This window comes from Heterodontus francisci, chromosome 3 (assembly GCF_036365525.1).
Source record: "Heterodontus francisci isolate sHetFra1 chromosome 3, sHetFra1.hap1, whole genome shotgun sequence".
Classification (NCBI taxonomy): domain Eukaryota; kingdom Metazoa; phylum Chordata; class Chondrichthyes; order Heterodontiformes; family Heterodontidae; genus Heterodontus; species Heterodontus francisci.
Window position 1 is genome coordinate 175,548,335 of NC_090373.1, and position 24,741 is coordinate 175,573,075.

General features: G+C 43.3%; 1 protein-coding gene across 4 annotated transcripts in view; it reads left to right on the forward strand.

Moving 5' to 3' along the window:
• The window catches only part of rbks (ribokinase), a 190,051-nt gene that overhangs the window by 33,646 nt on the left and 131,664 nt on the right, over window positions 1–24,741 (forward strand). For 3 of the 4 annotated variants that reach the window (XM_068027735.1, XM_068027740.1, XM_068027742.1), the window contains one exon: window positions 22,555–22,687. In XM_068027735.1, the coding sequence (XP_067883836.1) occupies window positions 22,555–22,687 (133 nt within the window). Of the gene's footprint in view, window positions 1–14,752; window positions 14,841–22,554; window positions 22,688–24,741 lie in introns of those variants that run through there. The other variant, XM_068027741.1, reaches the window with a different exon arrangement.

Consider the following 24,741-nt stretch of genomic DNA (forward strand, 5'->3'; position numbering starts at 1 on the left):
ATGAACTGATCTGTACGAAAGCAAACATAAGTTCAAAAAATGGTTAAAAAAATAAATAAAGTTCAATATATCTATAAATAAAAATAATAAATAAACAAAAAGTAATGGGGCTCATAGTCTGAAATTATTGACTGTCACGGAAAATGAGGCGCTGCTCCTCAAGCTTGTGTTGATGTTTGCTGGAACACTGCAGCAGGCCAAGGACAGAAATGTAGGCATGAGAGCAGTGTGGAGAATTAAAATGGCAAGCAACCGACAGCTCAGGATCATGCTTGCAGACCGAGCAGAGGTGTTGTGCAAAGCAGTCACCCAGTCTGTGTTTGGTCTTCCCAATGTAGAGACTGCACTATGAACAGCGAATACAGTATACTAAATGGAAAGAAGTACAAGTAAATCGCTGCTTCACCTGGAAGGAGTGTTTGGGGCCTTGGATGGTGAGGAGAGAGGAGGTAAAAGGACAGGTATTGCACCTTCTGAGAAAGTGCTGTGGGAAGGGGAAGAGGTTTCGGGGGTGATGGAGGAGTGGACCAGGGTGACGCAGAGAGAACGATCCCTTTGGAATGCTGACAAGGGAGGGAAGATGTGTTTGGTGGTGGCATTACGCAGGAGGTGGCAGCAATGGTGGAGGATGATCCTTTGGATGTGGAGGCTGGTGGGATGGAAAGTGAGGGCACGGGGAACCCTGTCATAGTTCTGGGAGGGAGGGGAAGTGGTGAGGACAGAACTGTGGGAAATGGGTTGGACACGGTTGAGGGCCCTGTTGACCACAGTGCGGGGGAATCCTCAGTTGAGGAAAAAGGAAGACAGATCAGAGGCTTGTTGTGGAAGGATGCACCATCAGAACAGATGCTTCGGAGACGGAAAAACAGGGAGAATAGAAGGAATCCTTACCGGAGGCTGGGTGTGCGGAAGTGTAGTCAAGGTAACCATGGGAGTCGGTGGGCTTATAATAGTCGTGGGCAGCCTATCCCCGGAGATGGATACAAAGAAGTGGAGATGAGGAAGGGAAGTGTTGGAGATGGACTATGAGAAGGTGAGAGAAGGGTGGAAATGGGAAGCAAAGTTGATAAAGTGTTCCAGTTCGGGTTGAGAGCAGGAAGCAGCACCGATACAGTCATCAATGTACCGGAAAAAAAGTTGGGGGAGGGGGCCTGAGTAGGACTGAAACAAGGAATGTTCGACATACCCCACAAAAAGACAGGCATAGCTAGGACCCATGTGGGTACCCCTGGCAACACCTTTTATTTGGAGGAAGTGAGTGGAGTTGAAGGCAAAGTTGTTTAATGTGAGAACAAATTCAGCCAGGCAGAGGAGGATGGTAGTGGATGGAACTGGTTGGGCCTTTGTTCAAGGAAGAGGCGGACAGCCCTCAGGATATCTTGGTGGGGGATGGAGGTGAAGAGCAATTGGACGTCCATAGTGAAGATGAGGTGGTTAGGGCCAGGAAACTGGAAACTGCCAATGACGTAGGGCGTCTGAAGAGTCACGGATGTAGGTGGGAAGAGACTGGACAAGGGGAGAAAAAACAGAATCAAGATAGGAGGATATAAGTTCAGTGGGGCAGGAAGAGACTGAAACGATGGGTCTACCGGGACAGTCCTGTTTGTGGATTTTAGTAAGGAGATAGCGGGCTGTTCGGGGTTGCAGGACTATGAGGTTGGAAGCTGGAGAGGGAAGATCTCCAGAGGAGATGAGGTCAGTGACGGTATCGGAGACAGTGGCTTGATGTTTGGTGGTGGGGTCATGGTCCAGGGGGAGGTAGGAAGAAGTGTCTGAGAGTTGGCACTCAGCCTCTGTAAGGTAGAGGTCAGTACGCCAGACAACAACAGCACCACCCTTGTCAGTGGGTTTGTTAACAATGTCAGGGTTAGACTTGTGAGAACCGAGTATTATAAATTAAATGAGGGTGCAGTACAGAGACCTGGGCGTTCACATGCACAAATCTTTGGAGGCAAGACAAGTTGATGCGGCTGTTTTAAAAAAAAAAACTATGCAGGATCCTTGACTTTATAAGTACAAAAGCAAGGAAGTTACGGTAAGCCTTTATAAATCACTGGTTAAGCCTCAAATCAAAGTACCACACTTTAGGAAGAATGTCAGATCCTTGGAGAGGGTGCAGAGGAAATTTACTATAATACTACTCCGCATCAGGGACTTCAGTTATGTGGAGAGACTTTAGAAGTTGAGATTGTTCTCCTTAGAGCAGAATAGGTTAAGGGGAGATTTGATAGAGGGGTTTTGATGGAGTAGGTGGCGAGAAACTATCACCATTGGCAGCAGGTTTGGTAACTAGAGGATACAGATTTAAGATAATTGGCAAAAAGTCTAGGGGGGAAATAGAATTTTTTATGCATCGAGTTGTTATGATCTGGAAGCAAAATACAATGGTGGAAATCTGAAATAAAAATAGAAAATGCTGGAAATACTCAGCAGGTCTGGCAGCATCTGTTAAAGAGAAACAGAGTTTCAGGTCTCTGACCTTTTATTAGAACCAGGGCCAGGAAACTGTTAAAGTGCTGGAAGGGTTACGGATGTAGGTGGGAAGAGACTGGACAAGGGGGGAAAATTTAAAGTTGCAATAGGAAAAAATCAGTTCAGTGGGGCAAGAACAGGCTGAAATGATATTTTTTTTTCAGGGCAGTCCTGTTTGTGGATCTTGGGGAAAGAGATGAAGCAGGCAGTTTAGGGTTGGGAACTATGAAGCTGGAGGCCATGGAGGGAACATCTCCAAAGGATATGAGATCAGTGGCAGTCCTGGAAACAATAGCTTGATGTTCAGTGGTGGGGTCATGGTCCGGGGAAGTTAAGAGGAATTGTTAGAGAGTTTGTGTTCAGCCTCTGCCAGGCGGGGGTCGATACACCAGACAACAACAGCACCACCCTTGTAAGCAGGTTTAATGGCAATGTTAGAGTTGGACCTGAGAGAACGGAGTGATACAAGTTCAGAGGGAAATAGGCTAGAGTGAATGATGGGAGCAGAGAAATTGAGCCAGCCAATGTCACACTGGCAGTTCTCAATGAAAAGATCTCGAGAGGGTAAGAGGCCAGACAGAGGGGCCCAGGTTGTGGGAGAATACTGGAAAAGGTTAAAGGGTTTGATGTGAGGAGGGAGATGACCCCTGGCCTAAGAAGTGGGCGTGGAGGTGAAGGTGACAGAAGAAGAGCTCAGCGTCATGCTGAGCTCAAAATTCATTGAGGTGGGGGCATAAGGGGATGAAGCTGAGGCCTTTGCTAAGGACAGATCGTTCAGGGTCAGAGAGGGAAAGGCCAGGGGGTATCATGAATACACGGTAAGAGGTGAGATTGGAAGAAGGGATGGGGTCAGAGGAAAGTGAAGGGGAAGAAGGATCCAGAAGGATGTTGGTATCCATGAGTTGTTGCAATGCTTCACACTTGAAAGGAAGAAAAAAAGTTTTTTGTTAAAGTGCCGGATGAGACGAATGAAAATGCAAACTGGGGTGAAAGGTCAGAGACCTGAAATGTTAACTCTGTTTCTCTCTTTGCAGATGCTGCCAGACCTTCTGAGTATTTCCAGCATTTTCTGTTTTTATATCGTTACAATCTGGAATGCACTGCCTAAAAGGATGGTGAAAGCAGATTCAATAGTAACTTTCAAAAGGAAATTGGATATATATTTGAAAAGGAGAAATTTGAGGGGCTCAGAGGAAAGAGCAGAGGAGTAGGACTAATTGGATAGTTCTTTCAAAGACTCAGCACAGGCACAATAGGCCTGTTTCTGTGCTGACTAATTCTCACATAAAATTGTTTCAATAATGACGCAGACTGACCAGGTGAATAGTAAGAGGTGTTACATTTATATCTCCAGTGAGCCTACCTTCAACAGAAAAGTTTATAGTTCCTCCTTGGCACACTACCAGATTGCTTCACACGTCAAGTCACGTTTCGGTTTGGATATCAATAACTTACAATTATTTAGCATCTTTAATGTGGAAAGCAATCGTGTGGCTTTCTAGGAAGAAGGCTAAGCATGGGAAAAGGAGTCTGATACGAGTCCAAATTGTTACACAAGGCTTTAGAAACTCATCTAATCACTAATTCCTGATTTACCTCTCCTACTCTTTAACCCTGGTGCTGTCCTGAAGTATAAGCCTTGGCTCTCAATTCAGATTTTTCAGTTTAAAAAGGAAAACACAAAGTTTGAGTTTATCCATGATGAGGAATATTGATTCAGTTGAAGAGCAAACTGATTACAGTTAGAAAGTTTCTGCCAACTTCCTCTGTATTGGCTTATATTTGTAAGAATTACAAATCTTTTCCTGATTTGATTAATTGCACAAGTTTTATTTATAGCAAGTAAATCCAGAACAGCTACTACCAGATGTACACTGGGAGGTTTTGCATCCTTCTTTTTAGAAGTTAAATAGGAGAGAGGCAACTGAGAAGATTATTCATGTTCTGATGCAGTATATACAGCAAATGGATCATTGGTAATACTGATTACAGTTCTACGGCCCAAACTGTATAACCTCCAGGATGAAGCAGAAATAATTTATTTGGATGGGCAGGGATCGTCACTGTAAAACTAAAATTCTAAGGAGAAAGCAACATTTTCATGTTCTCAATATTTGTCACTATCTGCTATCTATGACTTTCCATTCCTCAGCTTTTCTCATTCCTTTTGCTAGTGATTTTCACCAGTATTCTACAGAGTGCCCTCTGTGTGTCCTTGATCTTTTCTAATTATTATCACAGGTTTGGCATTGTGAAAAAAAATCTTTCATTTTAAATTTGTTGAGTCAGAATGCATCACTGGGACATCATCTGATAGACTAGGGTTTTTCCCATTGTGAAGCCTCCCTGCATAAACCAAGAACTCTTGTTTCCTGTTGAAAAGCATTTTACTTTTTATTGTAACTTTTCCATTCAGCCTCAATTAATTATTTTTTATAGGGATATGTTGAGTAATCTTCTAAGTGTGGTCAGACCTTTTAGTTATTAGTTACAGTTTTTGCCTGTTACTTGTTTTTATGAGTAACTCTTTATGGGTTTAGGCCATTCTGTATGAGGTAATGATCATATTTCGTGGCAACAATATCTGGAATTGGTCAGCAGCTGTCGGTCGGACCAATTTTCCCTGAATTTTTTTTCTACTTTTTATTCCTTGAACTGCCAGGCTGTCTTGCCAACCATTTTTTTTTAAAGTTCAGTTCAAACAAAATCCCATAGCACTAAAACAAACACTATTGAAATAAGAAATTATATCAATGGTTTGATTGTGGGGGTGGAAAAGTGGCAAATGGAATTCAATCCGGAGAAATGTGAGGTAACACACTTGGGGAGGGCAAATAAAGCAAGGGAATACACAATAAATGGGGGGATATTGAGAGGGGTAAAAGAAGTGAGAGACCTTGCAGTGCATGTCCACAGGTGGCAGGACAGGTAGATAAAGTGGTGAAGAAGGCATATGGAATGTTTTCCTTTATTGGCTGAGGTATAGAATACAAAAGCAGGGATGTAATGCTGGAACTGTATAAAACGCTAGTTCGGCCACAGTTGGAGTATTGCGTACAGTTCTGGTCGCCACATTTCAAGAAGGACATAGTAGCTTTGGAGACAGTACAGAGGAGATTTACAAGAATGTTGCCAGGGCTTGCAAGTTGCAGCTATGATTGGATAGGCTAGGGTTTTCCTAAGAACAGAGGAGGCTGAGGGGTGACTTAATTGAGGTGTATAAAATTATGAGGGGTCTACATAGAGTAGACGGGAAGGACCCGTTTCCCCTAGCAGAGAGGTCAATTACCGGGGGCGCAGATTTAAGGTGATTGGTAGAAGGATGAGAGGGGACATGAGGAAAAACTTTTTCACCCGGAGGGTGGTGGGTATCTGGAATTCACTGCCAGGAATGGTGGTGGAGGCAGAAACCCTTAATTATGTAACCTGCAAGGCTATGGACCAGGTGCTGGAAGGTGGAATTAGATTGGGTGGCTAGTTTTTCAGCTGGCACAGACACAACAGGCTGAATGGCCTCCTTCTGTGCTGTAATTTTTCTATGGTTCTAAGACCAAAAAGTGCAACACTGCAGATGCTCGAAATTTAAAATTAAATCAAAAAAAGATGGAAACACTCAGTAGGTCAAGCAGCATATGTGGAGAGTAGGAGGTCATCGATCCGAAACATTAACCCTTCCTTCCTTTCACTACAGGTGCTGCCTCACCTGCTGAGTGGTTCCATTAATTGTAATAAAATTACCCAAATGGCAGGAGTAGCTTTAATACTGTAACATTAATGCTAAGCGGCAGCCACATTTATGACTAAATTTTAGCACCTAACTTAGCGTAAATTCTTAGAATTAAGTAATGAAAATTTCTTAATTACTTTTTAAGTCACAATTTTTCCAGTTAATTTCAAACTAAAAGGTGACGTGACTTCAGCCAATCGAATGCCACACTTCTGACAATTTGGTAAAACCAGGGCAATTTTTGTATTTTTATATGCCATGGCATAGATCAATTCATCAGCAGTCTTTAGAGCCCAAATATACCATGAACAAAATAATTCTTTCAGGAGTTTTTAAAAACAGAAAAAGGACTCTGCACAAAAATCAATCATTCTGTTCAAGTATGAACCCTTAGTTGTGTTCCATTATTTAATATATTTTTATAATTTGAAAATATTGCCAGCCATTAAAAGCTGCACAAAAGTGCAATTGGCACAACAGCTTTTTGCGGGTGTTAGAAAAAAGATTTTTACAGTCTTCTTGATCAAAGCCAGATGTTTTTCTCTTTGAAGAATCCAGAGAATGCAGTCCAATCACATAAGACAGGTGGATCCCCACAGAGTGGGTGTGTGGCCTAGTAGGGATGGCAGCATGTAGCCAATTATCAGATCATGACTGTCTTCATTCTTTGCAAAACAGAATTCCATAACACAACAAGAACTTGACTCTCTTGATTTAATAAAAAAAAAAGCCACAATAAAAGTAGTTTTTTTAATTCTTCCCATTCTATATGGTGTCACACTTCTTTTCCTATGTAATGCAAAAACAATGAGTCAAAGACTTATATAGCCCAAGTACTTCAAGCTGACTGTTTTTAAAAAAGAGTGTCATACAATATGGTATTGGTTGACTGGCGACCCATCTCATTTAATGATGGGGGAAAAGCTGTTGCTGTGCATTGATTTGATTTAGAAAAAAAAGTTTACCTATGAGGGGAAATGGATGCAACATGTTTACTGCATTGCAGAAGCTATTTCCCTTTCAGTATCTTCTGGGAACATAGGAGCCGGAGTAGGCCATTCAGCCCATTGAGCCTGCTCCGCCATTCGATATGATTACGATCCACTTCAATGACTTTTTTCCCCCAGACTATCCCCACATCCCCTTATATAATTTGTATTTAGAAATCTGTCAATCTCTGCTTTAAACATTCTCAATGACTGAGCTTTCACAGCCCTCTGTGGTTGGGAATTCCAAAGATTCACAACCCTCTGAGTGAAGAAATTTCTCCTCATCTCAGTCCTAAGTGGCTTCCCCCTTATTTTGAAATTGTGTCCCCTGGTTCTAGACTCCCCAACCAGGGGAAGCATCTTAGCTGCATCTACCCTGTCTATCCCTTGAAATATTTTGTAGGTTTCAATGAGATCACCTCTCATTCTTCGAAACTCTAGAGAATACAGGCCCAGTTTCCCCAATCTCTCTTTATAGGACAGTCCTGCCATCCAGGGAATCAGTCTGGTGGACCTTCATTGCACTCCCTCTATGGCAATAATATCCTTCTTAAGGTAAGGGGACCTGCATTTGCATCAGTTAATAACATTTAGATTGCGTGTTAGATACTTATTCCCCAGCGCGAAACATGTTGCTGAAAAGAATGAGTCAAACTGTGTCTCATTAAGAACTCATTTAGCTTTATGGGAGTGTGCCCATTTAATAGGGAAGGAAGCTCAGCAGGTAAGGGTTGTACTCAGTGAAGTTAAGACATGGTCATTTTTGTTCATGTCTTTTTGCGGCTACATTGCATCTCCCACGTTTTCAACTGTGTGCTTGGGATCAGGAAGGTGATTCATTAATGAGTAATAACATATGTCCTGTTAATCGAGGAAGGGGGAAAAAAATCATAGTGAGTAGCTAATTAGTTTTCTTTATGTTTTTTTTTCCTATTTCCTTTTCAATTTCAGTAAAGCGCAGGAATTTATCGAAAGTAAGGAAGTTGTCGGAGATGTTTCCTGTAAATCTGTGGTCCATTTCCTCTAAATTTTAACAATGGTCTGCTCGTATTTAGTAAGGTTCCGTACCGCATGAGTTCTGTACCGCATAACACCAGAATAAACAATGCAATTTCTTGAAAGACCATAAAGTGGTGACAGTTGTTCAGATTAAAACTTGAAATTAATTTACAAGCGTCTGTCCCATCTTTCAGAATGAAGAGCTTTCCTTATTGGTTATTTGTCTGCCACTTAGTTTTCGGTGTTACCAACCTCTTCAGAGACAATAGTATCGATTTGAAGATGGTTGTCTGGCACCCTTTCTAGGGAACCCCTTTTACTCATAACTCAAATGACAGTTTCTCGCTTGGTAAGCTCCGTATATATCTGAGCCATATAGACTAGAACGTCACTGATTTGATTTTCATCTCAGATGCTCCCAGGGTAGAGAAGGGGAAATCATCCAGATTTCTGTCTCAGATGGATGTCCAGTGAATCCTGCCAGAAGCCCCTAAATGTTGTATTAGGATAGGGATCCTAAGGATAGAAATGATACTCTGCATGAACAGATTGCCTGTTGCCGGGCACTACCTAGTCTCACAGGAAGGGTGGCCACTTAATTGAGGTACCAGACTCATGTCCCAACATGAGTCAGGAGAGGAGGAGAGAAAAATGAGAGATAGGGGAAAGATGACTAAAATTGAACATTTTGTATTTGTGTGCCAAATACATGAATTGCAGCACAGGATGTTCACTTATAAAATAATAATCAGCTCTGAAGCTTTCATATTCAAACCCTGTTATCTATTGCTCAAAATGGTATTGGACGTTCAAGTAAAAAGTTAATAGGCTAGATCTTTCTGGAGCAGGGCATCTTGTGGCACGTCCTGTAGACTTTTTTCCTGCTGCCTTCAGCTCAAAATTGTTTTATGGCATGTCTGACTGAAAGTGTGAGCTGATAACGATGTGGCAAGGTCCTTAGTAAATAGCAGCGCCAACAGTGTATCTCCTTAGCCAATGAGATTTAAGGGCTGAGAAAGAAACGGGGGTAACAACTGAGGAGGGTGAATTAGAGTCAAATCAGGTACAGAAAGAAATAGAGAGAGGAAGAAAGTTTGGACTGAGTGAGTGAAAAGAAAAGTACAACAATATATACAAGAAAAGTCAGGGAAAAAAATAAAGGTTTTAAAAATCTCAAAGAGCAATTTACCATCTGAGGAAATGAAACTCCACCGTTCATATGGTTCAATTTTAATTTCTGAAGAGGTTGATTAGCTGCCAATAAGAAAATCAATAGGACCACTTGGCTTCGACCTAGACATTGGATTTGACAAAGGCACATTCAACCCTGTCGATGCTGCAAAATCCTCCTCAGTAATGTTTGTGGACTTGTGCCAAAGTTGGGATAGATGTCCCACAGGCTAGTCAAGCAACAGATTAACATAGTATTACTCACTGTATTACACCTATCAGCCAGCATCTCCGACTCCTCCATCACCACCCCTGAGTATGTCCGACCCACCCATCTAACTGTCACAGATTCATCTGTCCATGGCAGTATTGGTAGGAGTGACCACTATACAGTCCTTGTGGAGTCGAAGTTCCATCTTCACACCGAGGACACTCTGCATCATGTTGAGTGCCACTACCATCCTGCTAATGGGATAGATTCAGAACCGATCTAACAGCTCAATGCTGAGCAACCAGAAGGCACTATGGGTCGGATCAGCAGCAGAATTGTATTTCACCATGATCTGTAAGCTCATGGCTGGCATATGCCACATTCTACCATTATCATCAATCCAGGGGATCAACCCTGGTTCAATGAAGAGTGTAGAACAACATGCTAGGAGCAGTACCAGGCATAGCTGAAAATGAGGTGTCAACCTAATGAAGCTACAACACAGGACTAAATGCATGTTAAATAGTAGAATCTGCATGCTATAGACAGAGTGACTCACAACCAACAAATTAGACCAAAACTGCAGTCCTGCCACGTCATCTTAATTGGTGGTGGACAATTAAATAACTAACCGGAGGAGAAAGTTCTATGAACATCCCCATCCTCCTCATCACTCTAGAAGCTCTACACAATCCAGGACGTAGCAGCCCTCTTGACTGGCAGCCCATCAGCACCTTAAACATTCACTCCCTCCACTGCTTGTGCACATGGCTGCAGTGTATACCGTAAACATGATGGCACTGCATCAACTAGCCAAGGCTTCTTTGGCATCTCCCAAACCCACAACCACTACCATCTAGAAGGACAAGTGCAGCAGGCACATGGGAACATCACCTCCAAGTTCCCTTCTAAGTCACACAGCACCCTAACTTGGACATATCTCACCCTTCGTTGCTGGGCCAAAATCCTGGAATTCCCTACCTAACAGCAGCATGGGAGGACCTTAACCTACGACTGCAGCAGTTCAAGAAGGCAGTTTGCCACCGCCTTCCTGAGGGAACTAGGCAAGGGCAATAAATGTTGACCTTGCCAGCAATGCCTCATATCTAGTGAATAAATCAATGAAAGATTGACCAGCAAGTTCTGGAGGTTCGCAACTTGCATCATACCTCTTAATCTCATCTTGCATACTATTAATGTGTCGTTAACACGGTGTTATTTTTCAACCAAGATCCATCCTGTTAATTCAGACAATAAACATCCTTAAAATGGCATCATCCATTTTTAAAATATTTTGTTTTAGTTCCTCAGAATGAATGGTTTCCACATGGAACCTATTACAACCTCAACAAAATTGTTTTAAAAAGGTGCTAATATGGCCTGTATAAACAACCAAATCCATTTAAAAGTTTGTTCACTGTATGTAAAAATTCCCATTTCCCTGCAATTCATAATTCTGTCCCATATTAATTTTTGATGAAAGCTAATCCCTAATATCAGAATCCTTTTAGACCAAAATTCTTCATAGTTTAAAACTGATCTGATCTCTTTCTACAAATTTTGCCTCAGTTCCAGGGAACAACCCTTGATAGAAAGGTAGCTGGAACTATCTACAAAACACCTCTTAACTATTAACTATCTCTTAGAATATGCTATAGCTTCAAGAAAAGCTGTACTATTTTGGTTGCTGCTTTTAAATGCTTGTGATCAAGAAACAAGTTGCCCCTGCATCTATTCTGGGATTAGTCAGGAACTGTCGAAGTGAATTCCTGGTGTAGTAGAAACATATTTCTTTTTATTGCTGGCTTGTTACGTTTCCTCTTAAATTTTGGTATTAAATGTCAAAACACATCAATTCAATGCTATGATTCAGTGACATACAGTGGATGAATGTCATGTTTCACATGCTGAAATATGAGCCTATCAGAAATTCCTTTCAGAAAATGTTCTGGTTTAACATTTTTGAAAACAAAACTTATTCTAATCATGCATTTTTCAGGAGCTAACTGTCAGCGAAGTATTAATAATCTGGACAATCTGGCCTAGCAGCATTGGGGTTCAACCTTCCACATGGCAAAGGCAGGCACATAACTGTCACGCAGACCACAGAGTGCCGGATTTAATTTCAGTATTGAGTTATGAATGACATCAAGTGATGTGAGAATTGGCAGCAGATCACTTGGGAAAATAATTCAGTGATTCCTGCTGGAATGTGCACATGTATGGATATCTTTGCCAACAACGATTTGCATTTATGTAATCTTCCTCACACAACAAAATGTCTGACAGGTGGATGCTGAGAGTCTGTTTCCCCTGACTAGAGAGCCAAGAAGTAAGTGTCATAGCCTCAGGATAAGGGAATGGTCATTTAGGACTGCAATAAGGAGAAGTTTCTTTATTTGGAGGGTTATGAATCTTTGAAATTCTGTACCCCGGAGAGCTGTGGATGCTCTGTCGTTGAGTATATTCAAGGCTGAGATCCATAGATTTTAGGCAGTAAGGGAATCGAGGGGTATGGGGATAGGGCAGGAAAGTGGAGTTTTTCTAGACGATCAGCCATGATCTATTGAATGGCAGAGCAGGTTCGAGGGGCCATGGAACCTACTCCTGCTGCTATTTCTTATGTTCTCCCAAGTACTTAATACTTTCAGGGAGTGGGGGGAGCAGGGAAGTGGTTCCACAAACAAAATCAAGATACAGTGTCATGGAAAGTAGTGATTTGTTTTATTCTGCTCTGACGACATCTCAATAATCTACTGCAGTGGTTTGTCATTTATACGAAATGTAGGGAGAAATGGTGAGGAACATATAGCACCTATGAATATAGCAATGTGTGTAGAATGGCTCATCAGTATGTTACCAGTTTAACTGATGTGTTTTGTCATGTTAGGACCGGCCATTTTAAATATGGTGTTACATTAGGACGCTTGTGGTGTCTTCTGTATCTTCACGCCCTTCAGTTTACATTGGGTATCAATTCTGAAGCAGTTTTGAATCTTAAAGGGGATGATTTCAAAGAATTCGCCCATTTTCTAAAAAGAAAATTAACATACTTGAGAAAAATGTATTTTATTACTCATATGGAGACTCTTGAATCAAGGCCTTTAGGGAAGGAAATGTACTGTCCTTACCTGGTCTGACCTTCATGTGACTCCAGACCCAATGTGGCTAACTCTTAAATGTCCTGTGAAATGGCCTAGCAAGTGTTACGGCCAGGTGAGGAAGGGGTCTTGGGCTCCCCTTTCGCCCCTTCTCTCGTTTGATCGCAATAGGGTTTATCCTTTATTTACACAGTGGTTGAACTTACCACCTCAATGAGTGCCTGCTCCTGTTCCTCTAATGTGATTGCAAAAGAACCAATCAGACGGGTTTTCTTGAGTTTAACCAAGAAAGATGTAAGTTTATTACTCTTAACACTCTAACCCGGTTAAAAATACGCTACACATTCACACAAGAGTCACACACACATTGTCATGGTTCTGCAGTTATTTTTGCGAGAATATGAGGTTTGCCTTTAAGGCTTGCAAAGGATCAGTATTGCTTTAAGAACCAGAAAGCCTCAGGAGTTATGGGAAGGTGCATTTTCATTGCCTTAGAAATAGCCATTTGGAGACTGCAATTCAAAGGGTGCATTCTCGTTACCATAGATATAGCCACTGGGAGTGAGTCTCATGCGATACATTTGTTATAATTCAGTTTTGAATTGGCTTTTATTTGAAGACAATTTATTCTAACACACAGACACAGAGGACACACCTGTGATGAGCACACCTGAAAAAGAGCTCTCAACCATTTAAACTGAAGGAAGAGGATTTTAGTCTGTTTAATTATTCTCTCTCAAAATTCTAAAACATCAAGCCAAAACAGAGATCTCTGGTAATTTAAACTGAAAAAGGGAAGTTAGACTGTGACAATCTTTTATCCCTCAAAAGTTCTAAAGTCAGCTTGATTCCATTGAAAGTGTTTGCATGTCAGTTGTTGAAATTCGCTGGAAAAGGAAAGCATCACCTACTGAAGTTAGACTACGGACTGTTATACTGTGGAAGAACCTTTTTCCCGCATTGGACGACTGTGAGGACTTCAAGCAACATTGGACTGTAAATTTGCAAGGACTCTAATTTTTTTCTATTTTAAATGTTGTTTATATCTTAGTGTTTAAGAATTTAGTTCTTCTAATTAAAAAGTTAATTTGTTGATTTAAAGACACCTGGTTTGGTTAGCCTCATTTGGGGGTTAATAGATGGTACAATTTGGCTGGGTTTTTCTTTAATTTGGAAAGTTTTAAATGATATGTTAAGCGATCTGTAGAGTGACGGGATTGAATTATCCATGCGTTTCTCCCACCACAATCAGAATCGTATATTTTGATTGGGGGCTTTGACTGGAGCGGTCGGTCAAAACAACACACAAATAGATTACAGAGGAAAAACAGATTTGGTGGTTGGATTAAAATCCGGAAAAGATGGAATTTAAATACAGTTTGTTAGTTCAGTAGTCCTCAGCTGAAATTGTATTCCTGAAGTCCTCACTGGGCCATGTGCACGGTAGTGGACTTTCTTTGCTCAGGGTTCCTGAAGGCAGAGAGGGAGTTGATGCTCATCCCCTGGTTGCTGACTGTGGCTTGAGGGTTTCCCAGTCACAACTGGATCGTCTTTTGATGCTGCTGGGGGGGCGAGAGAGAGGGAGAGATCTGCTTCATTGATGGCTTTTCAGTTACTGATCTCTGCTGTTTGTGTGATTAAAGCCTACAGTTTCTCCAGAGCTCCGCAGGCAGTCACATGACTGTATCAAGCCCCTTTGTTTTTCTTAATGATTTTTCTGGAATCTTCTCTGAGATTCAAGGTGCTACATGCTTCAAGATATCCAGTCACACTTGGAGGGCTGGGGTTGGCTCTTTCAAAGTCGACGGTTGTAGATGGCCCTGACAATCATGTTGATAAGGCTGTTATGGGTAATTCAGTCACTGAGCCAACCGTTGTTCTGGCTAGCTTGGTTGAGACTTTTCATCTCCAGTTTTAATCTTCTGGTGTTTCATATGTAAATTGCAGTGGCCATCTTGGCTGCCAGTTCTAAAAAAAAAAGTTTCTTGTAAGACTTTTCCATTAAAAGTCTAATGTAAGGTTCCAACCGATGAAATTAATATTTCCCTTTTGGCATATAGGGTTTTCATGATGCAAGCCACTCAGTTGTACCAAACCGCAAGAGAAAAGTCTAAAAGGAATGAAACCAAACTGACCACCTGGCATCGACCTAGGCACCAGAAATAACAAAGGTACACCCAGCCCTGTTGACCCTGCAAAGTCCTCCTCACAAACATCTGGGGGCTTGTGCCAAAATTGGGAGAGCTGTCCCACAGACTAGTCATGCAACTGCCTGACATAGTCATACTCACAGAATCATACCTTAAAGACAATGTCCCAGACGCCACCATCACCACCCCTGGTTACGTCCTGTCCCACAGACAGGACAGACCCACCAGATATGGCGTCACAGTGGTATATAGTCGGGAGGGAGTCGCCTTTGTAGCCCTCAACATTGAGTCTGGACCACATGAAGTCTCAGGTCATCAGGTCAAACATGGACATGGAAACCTGATGAATCAGTACCCCTCCATGTTGAACATCACTTGCAAGAAGCACTGAGGGTGGCAAGGGCACAGAATGTACTGTGAGGGGGGGACTGCAATGTCCATCACCAAGAGTGGCAAGTACTGAACAAGCCCTAAAGGACATAGCTGCTAGACTGAGTCTGTGGCAGGTGGTGAGGGAATCAACAAGAGGGAAATGCCTTCTTGACCTCGTCCTCACCAATCTACTGTTGCAGATGCATCTGTCCCCGACAGCATAGGTAGGAGTGACAAACCACTGTGTTGTGTGGCACTACCACCGTGCTAAATGGGATAGATTTGAATAGATCTAGCAAATCTCTGCATCCATGAGGCGCTGTGGGCCATCAGCGGCAGCAGAATTGTATTCAGCCACAATCTGTAACCTGATGGCCCAGCATATCCCCCACTCTACCATTACCATCAATCCAGGGGATCAACCCTGATTCAATGAAAAGTGCAGGAGTGCATGCCAGGAGCAGCGCCAGACATACCTAAAAATGAGATGTCGACCTGGTGAAGCTACAACACAGGACTACATGCATGCCAAACAGCGGAAGCATCATGCGATAGAGCTAAGCGAACCAACAAGCAATGGGTCAGATACAGCTCTGCAGTCCTGCCACATCCAGTCGTGAATGGTGGTGGACAATTAAACAACTAACGATGAGGAGGCTCCACAAATATCCTCATCCTCAGCGATGGGGGAGCCCAGCACATCAGTGCAAAAGACAAGGCTGAAGCTTTTGCATCCATCTTCAACCAGAAGTGCTGAGTGGATGATCCATCTCGGCCACCTCCTGAGGTCCCCAGCATCACAGATGTTAGGTCAGCCAATCCAATCCACTCCACATGATAACAAGAAACGGCTGAAAGTACTGAATTCGGCAAAGGCGATGGGCCCTGACAACATTCCAGCGAAAGTACTGAACACTTGTGCTCCAGAACTGGCGGCACCCCTAGCCAGGCTGTTCCAGTACAGCAACAACACTGGCATCTACCCGACAATGTGGAAAATTACCAGGTATGTCTTGTGCACAAAAAGCAGGACAAATCCAACCCGGTCAATTACCTCCCCATCAGTCTGCTCTCGATCATCAGCAAAGTGATGGAAGGTGTCGTTGGCAGTGCCATCAAGCGGCACTTACTTAGCAGTAATCTGTTCACTGATGCTCAGTTTGCCAAGGCCACTCAACACCTGACCTCATTACAGCCTTGGTACAACCATGGACAAAAGAGCTGAAGTCCAGAGGTGAGGTGAGAGATACCCTTGATATAAATGCAGCATTTGACCGAGTGTGGCATCACGGAGCTCCAGCAAAACCAGAGTTAATGGGAATCGGGGGAAAACTCTCCACTGGTTTAAACAGAAAGGAAGATGGTTGTGGTTGTTGGAGGTCAATCATCTCAGTCCCAGGACATCACTGCAGGAGTTCCTCAGGGTAGTGTCCTAGGCCCAACCATCTTCAGCTGCTTCATCAATGATCTTCCCTCCATCATCTGGTCTGAAGTGGGATTTTCGCTGATGACTGCACAATGTTCAGCACCATTTGTAACTCTGCAGACACCGAAGCAGTCCTTGTCCATATGCAGCAAGATCTGGACAACATTCAGGCTTGGGCTGATAAATGTCAGGCAATGACCATCTCCAACAAGAGAGAATCCAACCATCTCCCTTTGATATTCAATGGCATTACCATCCCTGAATCCCCCACTATCAACATTCTGGTGGTTACCATTGACCAGAAACTGAACTGGACCAGCCATATAAATACTGTAGCTACAAAAGCAGGTCAGAGGCTGAGAATTCTGCAGCGAGTAACACACCTGATTCCCCAAAGCTTGTCCACCATCTACAAGGCACAAGTCAGGAGTGTGATGGAATACTCTCCACTTTCCTGGATGTGCAGCTACAACAACCCTCAAGAAGCTCAATACCATCCTGGACAAAGTAGCCCGCTTAATCGGCACCCCATCCACCACCTTCAACATTCACTCCCTATACCACGGATGCACAGTGGCAGCAGTGTGCACATCTGTAAGATGCACTACAGCAAATCACCAAGGTACCTTCAACAGCACCTTCCAAACTCGCGACCTCTACCACCTAGAAGGACAAGAGCAGCAGCTGCATGGGAACATCACCACCTGCAAGTTCCTGTCCAAGCCACAGACCATCCAGACTTGGAACTATATCACCGTTCTTTCACTCTTGCTGGGTCTATATCCTGGAATTCCCTTCCTAACTGCACTGTTGGTGTGCCTACACCACATGGACTGCAGTGGTTCAAGAAGGTGGCTCACTACTGTACTGTAGGGTTGGGAAATAAATGCTGGCCTGGCCAGTGACGCCCTCATCCCGTGAAAGAAATTTTAAAAAAGGCTACCTCTCTGCTAGACTGTTCGAGGCTGTTTATAGTGTTCTCCACTGTGAAGACCGATGCAAAATATTGTTTTTAAATTATCTGCCATTTCCCTGTTCGCCGTGATCAATTCTCCAGTCGCATCCTCCAAGGGTCCCATGCTCACTTTAGCTACTCTCTTTTTATATACCCGTAGAAACTCTTGCTGTTTGTTTTTATATTTCTTGCCAATTTACTTTCATAATAAATTTTCTCCCTCTTTTTAGTCATCTGCTGCTGGTCCCTAAAAAAAAAAAAAAAAAAAATCCCCATCCTCTGGCCTACCACTAGTTTTCATCACTTTGTATGCCTTAGTTTTTGATTGGATACTCTCCTTGACTGTCTTTGTTAATCACGGGTGGTTCTTCCTTCTCATCAAGTCTTTTTGACCGGGATAAATTTTTTGCTGAGCATTCTGAAATATCTGCTTAAATGTCTGCCGCTGTTCATCCACTGACCTTCCCCTTAGCCTATTTTTCCCAGCCCGCTTTGGATAACTCTTTCTTCACACCTCTGTAATTGCCCTTGTTTAAGTTCAAGACACTGGTTTGAGACACAAGTTGCTCGTCCTCAAACTGAATTTGAAATTCTGCCATATTGTGATCTCTACCCCCCAGAGGATCCTTAACTACAATGTTGCTTATTAATCCTACCTCATTACACATTACTAGACCTAAAATAGCCTGTTCCCGGGTAGGTTCTGCAACGTATTGCTCGATGTAAGAATCCCTGATGCACTGTACAAATTCGTCTTCCATGTTACCTCTGCCAATCTGATATGCCCAGTCAATATGCAGATTAAAATCATCCATGACAATTGTAGCGCCCTTCTTGCACGCATCCATTATTTCCTGATTTATAGTTTGTCCTACAGTGAGGCAAATCTTCGGGGGCCTATAGACGACTCCCACCCATGACTTCTTCCCCTTGCTATTCCTTATTTCCACCCAAACTGATTCCACATCACGTATATCACAACTCACCACTGCACTGATAGTTTCCTTCATTAACAAAGCTACCCCACCTCCTTTTCCTTTTTGCCTATTTTTCCAGAAAGTCGAACACCCTTGAATATTAAGTTCCCAGTCTTGGTCACCCTGCAACCACATCTCCAGCTACCAAGTCATACTCAATAATTTCTACTTGTGCCATCAACTCATCTATCTTGTTACCATTGCTGCGTGCATTCAGATAAAGAGCCTTAAGCTTTGACTTTTTACTATTATTACTCATTCTGGTTCTAATTTCGGCTGCACCCTTCTGTTTATATTTTCTGCCCCTTCCTGTCACACTTTGATTACTGCTCGCCTCTTCACTGCACCTCTGCTCTCTCATTTCTTTTTCATTTTTTAAACTTACCTTCAATTGAACCCTTCCCCCACTAATTAGTTTAAAGTCATATCTACAACCCTAGTTATACGATTCGCCAGGACACTGGTCGCAGCATGATTCACATGAAGTCCATCCCAATGGAACAGCTCTCTCTTTCCCCAGTACTGGTGCCAGTGCCCCATGAATTGGAACCCATTTCTCCCACACCAATCTTTGAACCACGTGTTTACCTCTAATCTTATTTACCCTATGCCAATTTGCACACGGCTCAGGTAGTAATCTGAAGATTATTATCTTTGAGGTTCTGCTTTTTAATTTAGCCCCGAGCTGCTCATAATCCCTGAGCAGGACCTCTTTCCTAGTCCTGCTTGTGTCATTGGTACCTGTGTGGACCACGACAACTGGATCCTTCCCCTCCCATTCCAAGTTCCTCTCCAGCCCAGAAGAGATGTCCTTAACCTTGGCACCAGTTGGGCAATACAACCTTCGGGACTCCCTGTCTTTGCTGCAGAGAACACTATCCCCCTAACTGTGCTAGCCCCTATTACTACTACATTTCTCTTCTTTCCCCCCGCTTGAATGGTGCTCTGAACCACGGTGCTGTGGTCAGTTCATTCATTCTCCCTGCAGACTGTACCCTCGTCCACACCAGGAGCAATTTATTAGAATCTATTCTGGGAGACAGGATAAATTGTCACTTAGAAAGGCACAGGTTAATCAATGATAGTCAGCATGGATTTGTTATGGGAATATCTTGTTTGACCAACTTGATTGAATTTTTTGAAGAAGTAACAAGGAAGATAGATGAGGGTAGTGCAGTTGATGTGGTCTGCATGGATTTTAACAAGGCTTTTGACAAGGTCCCACATGGCAGACTTTAAAAAAAAAATCCCATGGGAGCCAGGGAAATGCAGCAAGGTGGATACAAAATTGGCTCAGTGGCAGGAAGCAAAGGGTAATTGTTGACTGGTGTTTTAGAGACTGGAAGGCAGATTCCAGTGGCATTCCACAGGGCTCAGTACTGGGTCCCCTGCTTTTTGTGGTATATATTAACGATTTGGATGTAAATGTAGGGGGCATGATCAAGAAATTTGCAGATGACATAAAGATTGGCCATGCGGTAGATAGTGAGGAGGATAACTGGAGGCTGCAGGAAGATATTGATGATCTGGTCAGATGGGCAGAAAAGTGGCAAATGAAATTTAACCTGGAGAAGTGTGAGGTAATGTATTTGAGGAGGTCAAACAAGGCAAAGAAATACACGATTGATGGGAAAATACTGAGATGTGTAGAGGAAGTGAGGGACCTTGGAGTGAATGTCCACAGATCCTTGAACGTAGCGGGACAGGTCGATAAGGTGGTTAAGAAGGGATATGAAATCCTTGCCTTTCTTAGCTGAGATATTAGATTAGATTAGAGATACAGCACTGAAACAGGCCCTTCGGCCCACCGAGTCTGTGCCGACCATCAACCACCCAGTTATACTAATCCTACACTAATCCCATATTCCTACCCAACATTGACACCTGACCCTATATTTCCCTACCACCTACCTATACTAATGACAATTTATAAAGGCTAATTTACCTACCAACCTGCAAGTCTTTTGGCTTGTGGGAGGAAACCGGAGCACCCGGAGAAAACCCACGCAGACACAGGGAGAACTTGCAAACTCCACACAGGCAGTACCCAGAATCGAACTCGGGACCCTGGAGCTGTGAGGCGGCAGTGCTAACCACTGCGCCTCTGTGCCGCCCTAATAGAATATAAGAGCAGGGAGGTGCAGAGGCGATTCACCAGGATGTTGCCTGGGATGGAACATTTAATCTATGAAGAGAGGTTGGATAGGCTTGGGTTGTTTTCGCTGGAGCAGAGAAGACTGAGGGGTGACCTGATCGAGGTGTACAAGATTATGAGGGGCATGGACAGGGTGGATAGGGAGCAGCTGTTTCCCTTAGTTGAAGGGTCAGTTACGAGGGGACACAAGTTTAAGGTGAGGGGCAGGAGGTTTAAGGGGGATTTGAGGAAGAACTTTTTTACCCAGAGGGTGGTGACAGTCTGGAATGCACTGCCTGGGAGGGTGGTAGAGGCGGGTTGCCTCACATCCTTTTAAAAAAAGTACCTGGATGAGCACTTGACACGTCATAACATTCAAGGCTATGGGCCAAGTGCTGGGAAATGGGATTAGGTAGACATGTCAGGTGTCTTTAATGCATCGGTGCAGACTCGATGGGCCGAAGGGCCTCTTCTGCACTGTATTATTCTGTGAACAGACAGAGAGAGAGAGAGCGAAGAGGTTTTGCTGGAACTGTATAACTCATTGGTTAGGCCACAACTTGAGTACTGTGTGCAGTTCTGGTCACCTCATTACAGAAAGGATGTAGTTGCACTAGAGAGGGTACAGAGGAGATTGATGTGGATGTTGGCAGGACTGGAAAAATGTAGCTATGTGGAAAGATTATATTGGCTGGGGTTGTTCTCCTTGGAACAGAGAAGGCTGAGGGGAGATCTGAATGAAATGTACAAAATTTTGAGGGGCCTATTCACCTTAGCAGAGAGGTCTGTGACGAGGGGGCATAGACTTAAAGTGATTGGTAGAAAGGTTAGAGAGGAGATGAGGAAAAGCTTTTTCATCTAGAGGGTGATCCCTAGTTCTAGATTCTCCTGCAAGGGGAACATCCTTTCCACATCCACCCTGTCCAGACCCCTCAGGATCTTATCTGTTTCAATCAAGTCACCTCTTACTCTTCTAAATTCCAACGGATACAAGCCTAGCCTGTCCAATCTTTGCTTGTAAGACAGCCCGCCCATTCCAGGTATTAGTCTGGTTAACTTTCTCTATATTTTCCTGGATAAAAAGAGTGCTGGAAATACTCAGCAGGTCTGACAGCACTTTCTGTTTTTATTTCAGATTTCAGGCATCCGCAGTAATTTGCTTTTATTATATTTTCCCAGTCCTAGTTTAAATTACTACCCTTGTTTAGAGAAAAAAAAACTTTAAAACTCACCAGCCAATCACCTACCTGCTCACCTAATTAATGCCTCTAGACTTCAGCGCTCAGGTCTCGCTGTCTCCCATGCCGTCTCCAGGACCACTGCTTGTTTTGTGAAATACCAGAACAGCACCTCTTCCCTCACTGCATTGAATTCTTTCACTCACCACTTCCCCAAGTTAAGAACTTTGTAGAAGGAGTACTCCATCAAGCTGGATTTTGTGCTACTTATTTCTTAATAAATAAGCCTGTTATTCTGAAAAACCAGGAAGTTTTAAAATAATGCAGTGGGATAGGGGAGAGAAAATTTTAAAAATTATAATACTCTTTCCTGTCTTGGTGTTCGTAATTATGAGATGCGTGTTTTATTTAGGACATTGGGGACGCGATGGAGGTGTTGTAGTGGGGGGAGCCAAATAAGTACATTATCCCTCTCTAACGTGGAGAGGGGTGACACTCAAAGGCATTTCACTCTGGGTTGATCTCGTGATCCTCCTAATAACTAGTTACAGTGCACCAGTAGCAGAGTACGAGATCATGTGCCAGATGTCTGCTAAAAAGATACTATTGGGAAAGCGAGAGCAACAGAAATGTCTGCAATGTCATTAGTACTCATCGATTATATTTCATATAGTTTTTGTTCTTTTTCTATAGTTTTACACCACGGTTACCTAAAGCGGGAGAAACCATACATGGACACAAATTTTTTATTGGATTTGGAGGAAAAGGGGCCAATCAGTGTATCCAGGCAGCAAGGCTCGGAGCCAAATCAGCAATGGTTAGCAAGGTAAGACTAAGAAAATTCTAGACAAATAACATATCTTTGTTGTGGAAGCCGGGACCATGAGAATTCATATAAGAGGTAGATCGATTCTTGATAAGCAAGGGGGTGGAAGGTTATCGGGGGTAGATGGAAATATGGAGTAATCAGTTCAGCTATGAACTTATTGAATGGCGGAGCAGGCTCAAAGGGCCAAGTGCTGCTGCTCCTAACTCATATGTTCGTATAATTTGGCTCTTCCGTGATCTAAGCAAGTCCTCAAATTACCTACAGAAAAATAGACAATAGTGGCATCATTGTTAGCATGCAGTCTTGCTGCCAATTCTACAATAATGTGAGGCTGTTTGGATGCATTGATGTGAAGAGTGGTGGTATGATTCATGTGTTAGCTCTAATTTGATGTGCTCCCTATTATCTCTAATAAATTAATATTTTATTGCCAGTTACTGGTTAAGCACAGCATGAAAGCACATATTCATACAGTTTGCCTTATGACTATACCTTAATAAAAGCAAAATACTGCGGGTGCTGGAAATCTGAAATAAAAACAAGAAATGCTGGAACCACTCAGCAGATCTGGCAGCATCTGTGGAAAGAGAAGCAGAGTTAACGTTTCGGCTCAGTGACCTTTCTTCGGAACTAGCAAATATTAGAATTGTCAAAGGTTATAAGCAAGTGAGCAGGGGGTGGGGCAAGAGATAACAAAGGAGAAGGTTAGATTGGACAAGGCCACATAGCTGACCAAGAGGTCATGGAGCAAAGGCAAACAATATGTTAATGGTATGTTGAAAGACAAAGCATTAGTACAGATAGGGTGTTAACAAACTGAAGATTGAACAGCAGCAAGTACAAGCATGAAAAAAACGGTGGGTAAGCAAACTGAACAAACTACAATGAAATGAAATAAACAAAAGAAAAAAATGTAAAAAATAAAAAAATAACTAAAAATAAAAGTAAAATGGGGGGCCCGTCATGTCTGAAATTGCTGAACTCAATGTTCAGTCCGGCAAGCTGTAGCGTGCCTAATCAGAAAATGAGATGCTGTTCCTCGAGCTTGCGTTAATGTTCAGTGGAACACTGCAGCAAGCCCAGGATAGAGATGTGCGCATGAGAGCAGGGTGGGGAGTGTTGAAATGGCAAGCAACCGGAAGCTCAGGGTCCTGCTTGCGGACTGAGCGGAGGTTTTCCGCAAAGCGGTCACCCAGTCTGCACTTGGTCTCCCCAATGTAGAGGAGACCACATTGTGAGCAGCGAATACAGTATACTACATTGAAAGAAGTACAAGTAAATCGCTGCTTCACCTGAAAGGAGTGTTTGGGGCCTGGGATAGTGAGGAGAGAGGAGGTAAATGGGCAGGTATTACACCTCCTGCGATTGCAGGGGAAGGTGCCATGGGACGGGGACGAGGTGGTGGGGGTAATGGAGGAGTGGACCAGGGTGTCGCGGAGGGAACGATCCCTTCGGAATGCTGACGGGAAGGGAGGGGAAGATGCGTTTGGTAGTGGCATCACGCTGGAGGTGGCGGAAATGGCAGAGGATGATCCTTTGGATATTGAGGCTGATGGGGTGGAAAGTGAGGACAGGGGGAATGCTGTCACGGTTCTGGGAGGGAGGGGAAGGGGTGAGGGTAGAGGTGCAGGAAATGGGCCGGAAACGGTTGAGGGCCCTGTCAAGAACGGGGGGGAGAATCCTCGGTTGAGGAAAAAGGAGGTCATATCAGAAGCGCCGTCATGGAAGGTGGCATCATCAGAGCAGATGCGTCGGAGACGGAGAAACTGGGAGAATGGAATGGAGTCCTTACAGGAGGCAGGGTGTGAAGAAGTGTAGTCGAGGTAGCTGTGGGAGTCTGTGGGCTTATAATGGATATTAGTAGACAACCTATCCCCAGAGATGGAGACAGAGAAGTCGAGGAAGGGAAGGGAACTGTCAGAGATGGACCATGTAAAGGTGAGAGAAGGGTGGAAATTGGAAGCAAAGTTGATAAAGTTTTCCAGTTCAGGGCGGGAGCAGGAAACGGCACCGATACAGTCATCAATGTACCAGAAAAAGAGTTGGGGGAG